This window comes from Aedes albopictus, chromosome 1, assembly GCF_035046485.1.
Source record: "Aedes albopictus strain Foshan chromosome 1, AalbF5, whole genome shotgun sequence".
Taxonomy (NCBI): Eukaryota; Metazoa; Arthropoda; class Insecta; order Diptera; family Culicidae; genus Aedes; species Aedes albopictus.
Window position 1 is genome coordinate 100,747,795 of NC_085136.1, and position 14,843 is coordinate 100,762,637.

The window sequence follows — 14,843 nt, forward strand, 5'->3', positions numbered from 1 at the left end:
GTATTCGTCGTGAAGCTTGTATTTTACTGAATTCTCAGCTTGGTCAAGTGGAAAAGGGAGGACGTAATTGGGGCATCGTCTTCATTCATTAATGGGCGGTCGGCAGTAGCTATATACATGGATTCCCATGCGTTCAGTTGTGTAACTTTTCGGACATTTTTAAGCAGTTTCGCTTGCTCCCAATCTACAGTATGTCCCAGCGTCGTGGCGTGCATTGCCACACTCGAATCACAAGTCCTTCCATGTTCCACCGCGTTCTTGTGTTTGCGTAGACGAGTTTTAAACTTACGGCGTGTTTGTCCAATGTATACCGCTGGGCAGTTTTGGCACGGTATCTGGTAAACTCCGGATTTTTCGTCGGCTGGGACTCTGTCTTTCAGATTGCACAACGCATCCTTCAAGGTGTTGCTACTCTTGTATACCACCTGAAATCCGTGATGGTTGAGGGCCCTTTGGATTGGGTTGGTCAGCTTTGGGTAAAAGGGAAGGCTAATCCTTTTCACATCCGTCTTTTCTGGCCGCAGTGTCGTAGCATTACTCCTGTGTTTCTTCCTCTCGTGCTTTCTTAAAATTTTGTCCACAAACTCTCTTTCGTACCCATTCAACTCAGCAGCTTTGTGGATCCTGTTCCTCTCCTCGACAAAATCATCTCTTTCCATGGGAATGTTGTAGAGACGATGGGCCATGGAGTGGAAAGCTGCTTTTTGCTGGGCTCCGAAGTGATTGGAGTCTGATGTTATATACCGATCCGTGGAGGTTGGTTTTCGATATATTCCAAACTTCAGTTTATTATCTTCCCTCCTCGAGATCATCAAGTCAAGGAAGGGCAGTTTACCCTCTGCTTCTTGCTCTACCGTAAACTTGATAGTTCTATGTCGTGAATTCAGTAGTTCAAGCGTCTGCGACAAATACCGCTCTTTGACTACTGCGAAGACATCGTCAACATAGCGTCTCCAGACTCGAGGAAAACACCTTTCTTTCTCTAATCCATCTTCGAAGTCACTCAAAAAGAGGTTCGCCAGGAGTGGAGAGAGTTTGCTCCCCATGCTGAGGCCGAAAGTCTGCTTGTAGAACTTCCCTCTAAATGAGAAATAGTTCTGGTTCATACAAACTTTTGCCACCAAAAGATAAGCCTCAATTTGGTTTTGGGGCACTCGACATCGTTCTAAATGCCCTTGCAGGCTATTCAAGGCGTCATTTACTGGTACATTAGGGAACAGCGCAGTTACATCAAACGATACGAGTACTTCCCCTCGCCGAAGTTCGATATCTTTCAGGTGCTCCACCAATTCAACCGAATTACGGACGCTTCTCCCATGGGTTACAGGATATTTTCTCAGTTCATGAACTAGCCAAGCAGCCATCTTCTCGGTAGGAGTCGAGACGTTGGAAGAAATTGACCGCATTCCTACTGGATTCTTGTGAATCTTCGGCAAACAGTAGAGGGACGCTACCTTTGGGTTGGGTACGTGCAATTTCCTTTCCAGACAGTCTTCTCCCACCAAACGCGCTACTTTCTGACGGGCGACGGTAGCTTCTTCAATCATCGCATTGAGGGGATCTTTGGGTTTTCCATTCTTGAATCTGCACTCTTCATATGGGCCATCGTCGATCATGTCAAGAACACGAGAGTCGTAGTCTGGTTTGTCCATAATCACCACTGCATTTCCTTTGTCCGCTCTAGAGTAGACCACATTCCGGTCCTGCAATTTACGGATCAGACACCATGTCTCGAAATTCGCTTGCGACTGATTTCCTCAATGCGATGATTGAAGAAGCTACCGTCGCCCGTCAGAAAGTAGCGCGTTTGGTGGGAGAAGACTGTCTGGAAAGGAAATTGCACGTACCCAACCCAAAGGTAGCGTCCCTCTACTGTTTGCCGAAGATTCACAAGAATCCAGTAGGAATGCGGCCAATTTCTTCCAACGTCTCGACTCCTACCGAGAAGATGGCTGCTTGGCTAGTTCATGAACTGAGAAAATATCCTGTAACCCATGGGAGAAGCGTCCGTAATTCGGTTGAATTGGTGGAGCACCTGAAAGATATCGAACTTCGGCGAGGGGAAGTACTCGTATCGTTTGATGTAACTGCGCTGTTCCCTAATGTACCAGTAAATGACGCCTTGAATAGCCTGCAAAGGCATTTAGAACGATGTCGAGTGCCCCAAAACCAAATTGAGGCTTATCTTTTGGTGGCAGAAGTTTGTATGAACCAGAACTATTTCTCATTTAGAGGGAAGTTCTACAAGCAGACTTTCGGCCTCAGCATGGGGAGCAAACTCTCTCCACTCCTGGCGAACCTCTTTTTGAGTGACTTCGAAGATGGATTAGAGAAAGAAAGGTGTTTTCCTCGAGTCTGGAGACGCTATGTTGACGATGTCTTCGCAGTAGTCAAAGAGCGGTATTTGTCGCAGACGCTTGAACTACTGAATTCACGACATAGAACTATCAAGTTTACGGTAGAGCAAGAAGCAGAGGGTAAACTGCCCTTCCTTGACTTGATGATCTCGAGGAGGGAAGATAATAAACTGAAGTTTGGAATATATCGAAAACCAACCTCCACGGATCGGTATATAACATCAGACTCCAATCACTTCGGAGCCCAGCAAAAAGCAGCTTTCCACTCCATGGCCCATCGTCTCTACAACATTCCCATGGAAAGAGATGATTTTGTCGAGGAGAGGAACAGGATCCACAAAGCTGCTGAGTTGAATGGGTACGAAAGAGAGTTTGTGGACAAAATTTTAAGAAAGCACGAGAGGAAGAAACACAGGAGTAATGCTACGACACTGCGGCCAGAAAAGACGGATGTGAAAAGGATTAGCCTTCCCTTTTACCCAAAGCTGACCAACCCAATCCAAAGGGCCCTCAACCATCACGGATTTCAGGTGGTATACAAGAGTAGCAACACCTTGAAGGATGCGTTGTGCAATCTGAAAGACAGAGTCCCAGCCGACGAAAAATCCGGAGTTTACCAGATACCGTGCCAAAACTGCCCAGCGGTATACATTGGGCAAACACGCCGTAAGTTTAAAACTCGTCTACGCAAACACAAGAACGCGGTGGAACATGGAAGGACTTGTGATTCGAGTGTGGCAATGCACGCCACGACGCTGGGACATACTGTAGATTGGGAGCAAGCGAAACTGCTTAAAAATGTCCGAAAAGTTACACAACTGATCGCATGGGAATCCATGTATATAGCTACTGCCGACCGCCCATTAATGAATGAAGACGATGCCCCAATTACGTCCTCCCTTTTCCACTTGACCAAGCTGAGAATTCAGTAAAATACAAGCTTCACGACGAATACTGCATACAGTAGGATTGTAGTATTAGTTTTCTACGTAGTCAGTCGGACATCGTCCTGTCGATGGGCAACAACGAGCCCGAAACCGGTCGACTCAAAAGGGTAATTTTATCTCCTTTTTAACGTTGTAAGAATAATAAGTGTTGTGTTCCGTCTCGCGTCGCGTCTTATTAGTGTTGTCGAGGTTCTTACGTTAGCGCAAATCCCAAGAATTGAAGTTCTGGAGCAATTCCTGGAGGAATTATTTGAGGATTTTTTTTAGTAGTTTTATGAGAAATTTCTGAAGAAATTCATTAATGAATCCCCGGAGGAATTCCTGCAGAAGTTCCAGGAAAATATCCTGGAGAAATTCCTCGCGCAATTCCTGGAAGAGCTCCGGGAGAAATTCCTTAAGGATTTTCTGGAGAAATCCGTGGAAGAATTCATGCACGAATCTTTGGAGGAATCTCTGTAGATTGCACCAAGGATTCCGATCGAAATTTTCGATCTAGGAATGCTGACTCAATCTATGAAGTCTTCTCCAATTCTAGCATCACTAGTTGTCCAAGATTGAAATTCTTTCGTAACGTTATTATCTTTTTTTTTTTATAAATGATAATTTTGTCGATATTTTCCATTGTATTAGGTTTATACAATTTTATAAGAACCGTAATAATGACTTCATAATAAAATTTCGCATTGCCCTGAAATTATCACCAACCGAAGCCTTCTCCAGAATCTCAATATGAAGTACTTGGCGATGTTAGCACCACATCATGTTGAAACCCCGTCTTGGGAATTCATATTTCGTGTAACACCATGATTCTATTTTGCACCATGATCAATGATCATATATTGCACCATCATTGTATTGCCCCCCCTAAGCAAGATCCCTGCGCACGCTAGTGCTCTCAATGCGCTAGACGGGCGCTTCTTTCCTCCAAGCTACGAAGCCACTTGGCCATCTGTCAAGCATGAATGTCAAAGTAATCAAACGTTGTAATTTCCACTTGGCTTGGTTTTTGTTATTATTAAGCACTTCACCTAATTTTCAGCTCTACTGTCCACTAGGGCACAAAGGAAGCAATTTCAATTGGAAGCTGCTCTTAAATTTTGTGCAGCGCTTAGATGAATTCTATTCTACTTTATCGAGTTGGTTGCCTTTCTGCTGCTTTCACTTTTCTACTCTATACATGGTAGAATGATGAGCACAGGGATGAGGATGGATTATGAGTTATGAGTTGCAGTTCACCGATGCCCAGGTATCCGGAAACGTTTTAGCCATGGGCTCAGAAGAATGTCGTGTCAGCCGGTCTCGGGGGAAGAGCAACTAACGAAAACTTGGAAGTGCCGGGGCCGGAATTAAACCCATGACCATCCGCAAATGAAGGAAACATGTGATCAACTATGCCACGGGCCCCGGCTGGGTTTGGTTAGCCTAAGATAAAATCAAGATATTGACAAATAAAGGAAGTTTCGTTTCGATGGCGTTTTAATGGGATTACGGAGATTATTAACCTTTCAGGATGCGCGCCCTTTTGGGTCCAAAACTGCACCGCGCTCGCGCTGTATACGGCGAGCAAGGTTTTTTGGTGGTGTTGTACTTTTTACAACGGCGCGCTTCCTGAAGCGTTAGGGGGTTTCAGAGACATTTCAATGGGTTTTAAGGGAGATTCAGAGGGCGGCCTCAGGCCCATTCGAAGGGCGCCGTATGCTATTTCAGGGGCAGCGGTTTTACGAGCGTTTGATAGAGTTTCAGTTGCATTTCAGGAGGTTTCTGGAGCCATTGAAAGGCGTTTCAGGGGCATTTCAAATTAGTTATGATTATTTAAGGGTGTTTCAATAAGATTATGCCACTGAAGTTTTGAGGCATTTCAGGTTAGAGTCATATAGAGGAGTTAGGAACAACCTGGAATCAAACGGGTATCAGGGACATTTCAAATAGATTTCAAGAGCATTTCAGTGGAATGATGGAGGTTTCAGGTTCGTGACTCATGTAACGCACCTAACGCCACCCTTTGAAACCTGAAGGCGATTCAGACCTCTTTTGAGGTCCTTCAGCCTCTTGCCGTACAACTCCGATCCCTAACTCCGCATGACACCGGCCGGGATACGAGAAACCTAAGGGAAAATGGAGTAACCAGTCCCGGTGGGAAATTTGGCCGTTGGGTGACAGGGTCGAAGAGCTTGCTTCGGAAATCAGTAAACCTTCAATGCTAGGCCCTGTGGGCCGGTCGTAGAAAATCTAACGCATGTGAAAGCTTCCTAAAGAAAAAATGTTCCCGAAATTCTCCTAAACACTCCTTAAACCCCATTTAACGCATCTGAGACCCTCTGAAAAACGCCTGCGTAAGGCCCTTAAATCCGCCACAAAATATTTAAATGCCTACGAAATTCCCCTAAAACTCAGAAACCCATGTAACGCACCGGTTATATCTCCTAAAGCATCGAAAATATCACTACCCCAGCGAAAATCTTCTGCAACTTCCTGTAATGACTCCAAAGTCCCCCTAAAACCCCCTGTAACGCATCTGAGACCCTCCAAAAGACCTGAAATGCCTCCATAACGGCTCTGAATCCCACCAGAAATGCTCTGAAACTGCCTGAAATGCCTCTGGAATCCCCCTTGAACCCGCTCACCTGAGACCATCTGAAACCATCAAAAACGGACCTGTAACGCCTCCAAAATTCGTCGAAAATCCTCTGAAACACAATGCGATGCCTCCGAAACCCCCCAAAATGCCTCTGAAACATTCTCATCTCACACTTCTGGTTCTCGATTTACCCACATGACTCTTTCATGGTTTTCAGAACCATTAGAGTCTGGAACTCCAAGTCTGCATTGCGAAGCTGTTATTTCAAATTTCCATCATCGTCACTTGTGTTTCAATCATGGTGCCATATGCTGTATTCAACGCAAACCACATTCTTGCGTATGCATCGCAAGTGACGGTAGTATGCAACATTAGCCATGAGCGTAAAAACATTACGACGATAATGGTAAAAAAGAGAGCACAGATCACTGCATGAAACCCCCTAAGAGCCTCTTATACACCCCTAAGACTTCCAGATATCTCCCTGAAGCCCTTTTGAATCCCCTGAAATGCTCCTAAGACCCCCTTGAACGTCTCTGAGACCCTCTGAAGCACCCCAGAGCCTCTTGGAATTCCTCGAGACCCGCTGAGACGCCATTGAGCCTTAAACACTCCTGAGATCTCCAGATGTTCAAAGGGAACAAAGGGGGCTCTTTCCGTTTCCTAGTAGCAGCTCACAAACTCCAGTAAGCAGGGGGAGGGGGGGGTTCTGAAAAGTGTAAAAAGCATAGGAAAAGTATAGGAAAAACCCGTTCGAAGGGGGGAGGGGGGTCGAAAGTTCTCATTTTTAGCATCACGTACTAAATGGATGCCCCCTTAATCGATCATCTCTCGCGTTTAGTATCATACAGGCGTATCTACAATGGTCGATTTCTCTTCATAGATTTTCTCTTCGGATTATTCCGGAAAATATGACCAATTTTCGGAAGACCTCTCGGTGTGTTTCGGTGAAGGACGACTAGGACGAACATCTAAAACATCAAAAAGAACCGAAAATGTCTTGCCGGCCAAGTTATTAACCAAAGAGAAAATCGATGAAGAGAAATCGATCATTGTAGATACGCCCGTATGATACTGAGCGCGAGATCTTTTTCTTCTTCTTTATGGCTCTACGTCCCCTCTGGGACTTGGTCTGCCTCGCTTCAACTTAGTGTTCTTTGAGCACTTCCACAGTTATTAATTGAAGGGCTTTCTTTGCCTGCCATTGCATGAATTTGTATATTGTGAGGCAAGTACAATGATACACTATGCCCAGGGAGTCGAGAAAATTTTCCCGACCGAAACGGGAATCGAACCCGCCGTCTCCGGATTGGCGATCCATAGCCTTAACCACTAGGCTAATTGGAGACCCCGATCATAAATTGGTGATAGTTTATTATACTCAAGTGGCCATGCGATATCCGGAAGCATTCCGGGGATGTTCGGGATTGTGTTGGGATCAGGAGGTTGCCAAAATGGCTAAAAGTGTTTATTTCGTTTGTTATTGTGTTTGATCCATCGATTTTCAGCAAAAATTTTGTTGACTCATCCGGATTTCTGTGACAGGTTCCACGGGGCCTTATTGGGGACACTTCTGGTTTTCAACCTAAATATGCCGTGCGACATAACAATCTTCATGATCTCGAATGACTGAGTCAGAAATGATAAACTGAAATCTGTTCCAACTGGCCAAACGGTCAAGCATACGGAAACCACTAAACAAGTTTGGGAGAATCTACAGCAAACTTTCCAGGACTACCGGCTGATACGACGATTTGGTCTTCGGGACAGGTTGACGACGATCAAGTAGAAAAAAAAGGTGATTCTATGGAAGACTACGTCGATAAGTTGGTTACAACAGCAGATGATTTGAGTGAAATAGGTTTTGAATTAAACGATCAATGGTTGGCTTCGTTGCTGATGAAAGAATTACCCGAATAGTACTATCCAATATCAGTAGTCAAAGCATCAAATCTGTGGCTAGAGGATCCGTGAAGCTGGAGCTGGAAAAACGAGAAATAGAAGTAAAAGACGTTTGGATGCTGCCAGACTTGACAATGAATTAGCAAGATTTGCGTCAAGAATATGACAGTGATATTCAAAGCGAATGGATGTGAAGTTCGAGACGAGGATGGATATATCGTGGTCACCGGTACTCAGGACAATGGATAATGTACAAGCTGAATCAAAAGCGATAGTGGCGAACAGTATCAATGTGTGGCACCGAATGCTTGGACATTTGATTCAGCAGTATTCGAGCAATGACTCTACGGTTTGGTGCTACAGCGGACTGCATTGCATGCGCTCAGGGTTAACACACAAGAAGTTATTTTTTTTTCGTTCTATTAAAGTCTGTTGAACTTAGTACATCCCGATATTTACGGGCTGGTATGAATCTCATCGATTAAAGGAAGCATTTACTTCGTGACCTTTGTTGACAAAGCCAGTCGCAATGTTTTTGTGTACTTCTTAGAATCCAAGGGTCAAGTAAAGCAAGTGTACGAGAGGTTCAAAGCACAAGTGGAGTGACAGAATGGACGTAAGATGATAGTCCTGTGAACGTATAATGGCACCGAGTTCACGAATTTGGCAATCAAGAGAAGTTTCGAGGCTGTCCCTACACACCAGAACAGAATGGAACTGCAGAGCAAATGATGGGTCTCCAGTTAGCCTAGTGGTTAAGGTTAAGGATTGCCAATCTGGAGACGGCGGGTTCAATTCCCGTTTCGGTCGGGAAAATTTTCTCGACTCCCTGGGCATAGTGTATCATTGTACTTGCCTCACAATATACAATTTGCTTATACAATTTTATGCAATGGCAGGCAAAGAAAATCCTTCAATTAATAACTGTGGAAGTGCTCAAAGAACACTAAGTAGAAGCGAGGCAAGCCAAGTCCCAGTTGGGACGTAGAGCCATAAAGAAGAAGAAGAAAACAAATGAACAAAGCGTTAGAGGAGAAATCCAGGTCGATGCTGAATGATAAGGGCATTAGCATTAGCATTAAGCGAGTCGCACAAATTCGTAGGTGGTACAGTCCTAGACCGCTGTTATGAGGGTTGCCTCCTTCCCGTCCGAACCAAAGTACAAAGATTTGGGACTAATCTCTGACTCTTAGACAAGACTGACGCAATCCTCCAAAGATCGAGAACTGTCCTGGCCACTTCCTTGCAACTACTGAGGAAAGGGAAATGATGATTAGTTTTGGACACCTATGAAAGATGTAGACAGCTCTACGATCTCTCAGGCCTAGGTGTCACGGGGATTTGAGTGTTGTTAGTGGAAGGGTAAACTCCAAAGGATACGCTTGATCAACGTTCAGGCGCACCGTAGTTGGATTTCTTTTTTTTTTCCTTGTTGGGGACATAATGCCACTGCGACCATTAATTTGATCGGGACTTCTTAGAATCAGTTGTCTGCCCGAATCATCCTGGTTTCCTCGTCATCTTGTTGGCATTTGGTTGAGTTACTAGATTCTTCGGTTGATAATCTGAAATATAAAATAACAACATCGTACGTCAAATAAGCTACATATTAGTGATATGCTTGCCACAGTTACATATTTATACAATATTATTTATATCATACGATAACTTTACCTGAATCCTGCTGAAATAAAATGGTTATTAGCAGTACATTGAAGCAAAACAAACTACAAAACACAAACAAGTGCTACATACTTTGATCTTGGATTATTTATAAATACGGTAAATATCAAAATCAAATTTTGATTTGGTAGATGTTACACCGCAACGCACCATTCAAAGGTGATCTACCCACGTTACCGAGTAGGTCCGAGATGGATTTACCAAACCCTTGATCCAGCAGAACCACGAAGCATTCAAGAAATCACTTGGTATCGTATTGTATGGAGTAGTAAGTAACGATTTGCTCATTATTATCCTTGGCAACCCTAGACCTAGGACAAGCCAAAAAGGGACCAATTTAAGGACCAATAATCTTGGTCGTGGAAAATCAAGAGAGCAAGCTCTGAAGTTGGAAAATAACCAATATCTCACAGAAATAATATTAAAAACTCTCTAGGACTTTGAGATGTTTCTTCTTGTCATTATCTGCACAAAACACTATTATAAAATATTCATAGAATATCCAGTTTTAAAAAAACTCAATTTTTATTGCTTTGCCCATACAAAGTGTCAGTGATGTAAGTGTTGTGATCAAGTTTATTGCTAATTTCTAAGTTTTAATTGTGCAATAATATAGCTGCCGTTCCATAAATGTTTCGATGATGAAATCGCTTACGCTGAAAAGTTTGCCCCTCCCGTTAACCGCATTCCTAAATGAAAAATTCCGCAAGTTCATGTGCTGCAACATTACACAAATTACGAGCTCCGGGTATGCACACGGCGAACAGCACTCTCTACCATTCATATTTTACAACCGAAGCTCTTGGTTCCGGACTGCGGCAACCAACTATGGCAGCGAACAGAGCAACTACCTCGGCGGAACCCAACCACTCCATTAAAAAGCTGGTCTCCAAGGGCAGCACCAACTACTCCAACACAGTAGGAGCAGTCGTCCCCCAAAATATATGCTCTCATCATAACTGAACTCCCGTGGCCCCCGACCCGGTTCCCTAACGGGCGGGTACACCGACCGCGTGGAACCCCAACGACACACCAGAGAGACGACCGGTTGGTTACCTACATATACCAGCAACCAGTCCAGTTAGTCACCCTCACCTCAGGATTGCGGAACTCGGGTGCGCGCCCCTAAGTGGATGAGGGACGACTGCATGAACCGTTGTTGTTGGCTGACTGCGTTGGTTGGATGGTTGTTGGTCCCGGTTTGCCGTTCGTCCGTCGTCGTCGACTCCGGGGGGACCGAAGTTCATCTGTTGTTATAAATTCAAAATTGAAACTCGACCGAAAGCGGCTGCTAGTGGCTGGTGAGCAGAAGTGCAGCAGCAGTGGAGCTCGAACGAAATAGGGTATAATGATGAAGTAGGCGACTTTTGTCACCCCGGAACCCAACAGCCGGAGCGAGCGGTACGCGGTCGGAGGAATTTGACCTCTTTTCGTCCTGTGGTTGAGACTTTTGAATAGTCGTTTTCTGGCGAATGGTACTTGCATAATTTCCATTTGATGGTTAATGTGGCTTTTCGAAGGGCAAGGTGAACCATGACAAATGAAATTTTTTATTACACGGCTGATTTGACTTATTTTGATAGCAAGTGTATGTGAGCTGCATTAAGCTTCTGGGATTATAACAACGATACGATTTCTTTGCACTCGCATGGACTCTGGTACGAAGCTCTCCGTTACGCTATATTGCATGTAGCAATAGAAACCCTAATTAATCCACCCAGCAATGAAAGCGCCTTTCTCCTGGCTTCAAAAACCCATTTGAACAAAACTCAAGTGGTATGTTGATGAATATCGCACTTCCATACGTTTAACATTTCATGGCACCAGAAATCGTATACATGGATTTTCATGTTTGATACTTTAACTCTTAAAAAAAAGTTGCAATCTTGAATTTTGAGTCGCCATTTTGGATTTTAGTCCGCCATATTGGAAATTACGGTCGTTATTTTCGGGCTCCAGACTTCTTCCTCATATCAGATATACCAATATTGAATAATTTTAGAGCCTAAAACTGTATTACACAACTGCCATCTTGAATTTTGAGCCGCCATCTTGAATATTAGGCTGCCATCTTGAATATTGGGCCGACATCATGAAATTTCTGATCTACAGTGTTGATTCACGCCAACCATGCTAAAGGTTACGAAAATCGGCTCAGTTTGATGTGTCGCATCATAGAGCTAGGTTCAGTTTTATATACGCTCAGTTCTGCCGGTACTGATTCGGATCGCTGAAATGGTCATAACTTCGGAACGCATTGACCAATCCAGACCATTTTGAATAGTTAACAATGCGGTAAAGTTCCGGTTCGATTTGTGCTAAAATCCGAAAAATCGGCCAATGGGAAGTGCCTTAAAAGTGAGCGAGTTTGTTTGTGCACAGACATACATACATACACACATACATACACACATATATCATCTCAATTCGTCGAACTGAGCTGATTGGTATATGTGAGTAAACCCTCCCTGCCTTCTATCTAAAATTAGTTTTTGAGTAAACATTGGTGGACGAGAAAGGCAAAAAAATGGGAACCTCCAGCTAAGTAAACATGAAAGCTATGATTCAAAAAGGGTTCTTGTAGGTTTGTGTCCATCCATCCAAGGGCCATCAAACGCCTTTTACCCAAACCCCGAACGACTGTAATCGCATCATGTACCAAACCATCACCATCATCATCATCTTCATCACTATTTGCCTTTCGCGTCATCCCAACAACCCTTAGGTTTGGTCAGGAGTAGTGCTTGAATGGCAACTGCGGTCCGGTTTCCATTGTAAACGTTGGCTGGAAGATGGCCATAGAAATGAACGATTTCTGTGACAAATCGTATGTGACGGAGTGGAAAATTCTCCTTTCCGCTGCTGGTTCCAGAAGTGGATAGATCTAGACCGATCCACGGTTGTCATCGAAAGTGGCGAAATTCCTTTCGACGCGCCTCCGCACCTAAGCTGGGTGCTACAGCCTTCATCAAACTTTCAATCCCCAGTCGGATTTTTTTTCAGTCGTTCGATCGCAAGTACCTATAGTCTGGCTAACAAAGTTTGAGCGATGTTCCGACTAGACGCCGGTTATGCAAACAGCGAACAAGAGTACTAAAAAGTGCAAATCTAGGCGGATGAAGCAAAGTCTTTTGGCGATGGCACAAATTTCCCAAATGGAGGAGAACGTGCCTCTAGAGCCGACCTACTGATACCTGATACCTGAAAGTCTTTGCCCAACTTTGCCGACGACAACGCCATCAATCTCCAAGCAGCAGCAGCACCTGGCCTGTCTCTTTCGTGTCACTCTGACTATCTGCAACAAAACAAACAAAACTTTTTTCTTGTTGTAAAGTTTTATGGCAAAGTGCTCCCATAGAGTAATCCTGCTCCCACCAAGCTCTATGGGGAGTAATGGTGGGCCCTTAAGTGTCGCATAAAATGAACGTTAACAGAACACGGTTGCTTTTTTTTCTGGTGACAACCGAAATGAAGGGATGTGATTTGGAACTTCCGGAAAACTTCATATGCAATTTGGTGGTATTATATTGTGAAATTGAAAAAAAAACCTGATGCTCGATGTTTATATACTTTTTTGCTTTTCATTGGTATAGGGCACTGCAAGAAATTCTCTCCTTCTCTTTCACTCTCACAGAAATTATGTAAACAACAAGGCCAAGAAACGTCAAAATCCCATACAAAATCAAAACAGTGCAGTGCCCTATAACAACTTTCTTGGTAAGAATGCGCACAATCCTTGTTATGCCAAACGGCCGTTATGCCAAAGGGAATTTATGCCAAATCGTTATATTTCACACGACATGATGCCAGATGGAAAAGAGCCGCATGAATAACTGTGGAAGGATTTTTTCTTTTCTTTTAATTTAATTCGTAAACCTCATCGAAATCATTCCAGAAAATCTCCCACCACTCGGAAATTTTGATTGAAATTCCGTATAAATGTAAGTATTTTCCAGGGAAATATCAAAGATTTCTTCAGAAGATATCTCTGGAATTCTTACTGGAGTTTCATGTAAGGCTTTTGTAGAGGTTCCATGTGGGATTTCTCCAGGAGCTCGTTTTAAGGTTCCTTTAAGAACTTTCTACGGGACTCCTTCAGGAATTCCTTTATTTTTCTCCAAATACTCCGTCTGAGATTTCTGCAGGAATATCTTTTGAGACTCCTCCAGGAGTTACTTCAGGTACACAGCCCAAGCAGCACTTGCAACATCATCCGAAATGTGTCTTCCAATGCTTTGGCCCAAATGAGTTACTCTAAAAGCACACGCAACTTCCATATGGTCAATTGAGTTGCATTTAAACTCCGAATTTCGTAAAATTGCGGCTTTGTTTCATATTAATCACAAATTACATCGTGTTTGACATCGATTCATGAAGGCAGAGCTTACATATTCCTCACAAGTGACAATACAGCCATCTTGCATTAAATGTACTATGTAACACACAGGAAACATCTTACTCTGGTTTGTTTGTTCATATTATGTTCCAGATGTGTTGCGGAAAACTTGCGCGTCTTTTCATTTCGACAGTTCTTTAACTTGTGTCACTTCATTGCACCTTATGAAGTAACACGTAGCTTCATAAGCTTTTATGGTATGTTGAGCAGCAATACTCTACCAGAGCTTGTGGTGTAGTACGTAAGGTGTGTGGTTAATACTCCTAGTGTTTATGGTTCGAGTCTGGACATATCTTTTCATTTTTTTTTATCATTCCCCCTAGCTTAAGTTGCATAACGATTCAGAATCTGCGCTTTTTTGCGTTTCAAAGAAGAAGCAATTGTGTTGTGCTGTGCCTGCACATATAAATTATCATTATTGCCTACCGCAAAAAACCATCCTTGTATCCCACAGTCTCACAGTCACAGTCAAATCGAAACCCACTTGAGTGGACAAACCTCTTTTTTGCACCCAAATCAAATGACGCTTCCCAGCCAACATGTGGCGTTGAGAAGCTAACCCGAAAGCATAAAGTGAACGACCTGAAATTCAACACTTAGCAATGCATTGCACCTAATTAACCAACATCTGGTTCCCATTACACTCTGGCACAGCGCAACTCTATCCGACTCACTTGTACATTGTCTATCTCTACCATTAACCAATCAATCGATGTACCTAGCAAGTTAGATCGAAGAGAATAAAGATTCATTCTACAACGAACCTCCGACTTATTCACAGTGTTCAATCGTCCTTAATATGAACAGTGAATAAGTTGTACTGATGTGGCTGTTACTGGCTTGGCAACAAGTCGTGTTCTGACTTGGTTTGATCACCGCGTTATTTTATATGCTCAGTTAGATTGGCTATTTTCGGTAAAATGATCAACAAACAGCATTATTTGCGTAAAGCGTTTCGGTTTACACTCAAACCTCCATTT

The 14,843-nt window shown here is 43.5% G+C and overlaps 2 protein-coding genes across 5 annotated transcripts in view; both read left to right on the forward strand.

The window, feature by feature from the left end:
• The window catches only part of LOC115260031 (glutamate receptor ionotropic, kainate 2-like), an 882,928-nt gene that overhangs the window by 555,659 nt on the left and 312,426 nt on the right, over positions 1-14,843 (forward strand). The gene's annotated exons all lie outside the window — the stretch shown is intronic.
• On the forward strand, positions 1,187-3,505 carry LOC134285073 (uncharacterized). The gene is made up of 2 exons (XM_062845100.1): positions 1,187-1,631; positions 1,886-3,505. The coding sequence occupies exon 2, from the start codon at positions 1,907-1,909 to the stop codon at positions 3,287-3,289; it is 1,383 nt and encodes a 460-aa protein (XP_062701084.1). The 5' UTR covers positions 1,187-1,631; positions 1,886-1,906; the 3' UTR covers positions 3,290-3,505.

Excerpts from the sequence above, each read along its gene's own strand:
- LOC134285073 (XM_062845100.1), top strand. The coding sequence starts at position 1,907 with ATGCGGCCAATTTCTTCCAACGTCTCGACTCCTACCGAGAAGATGGCT.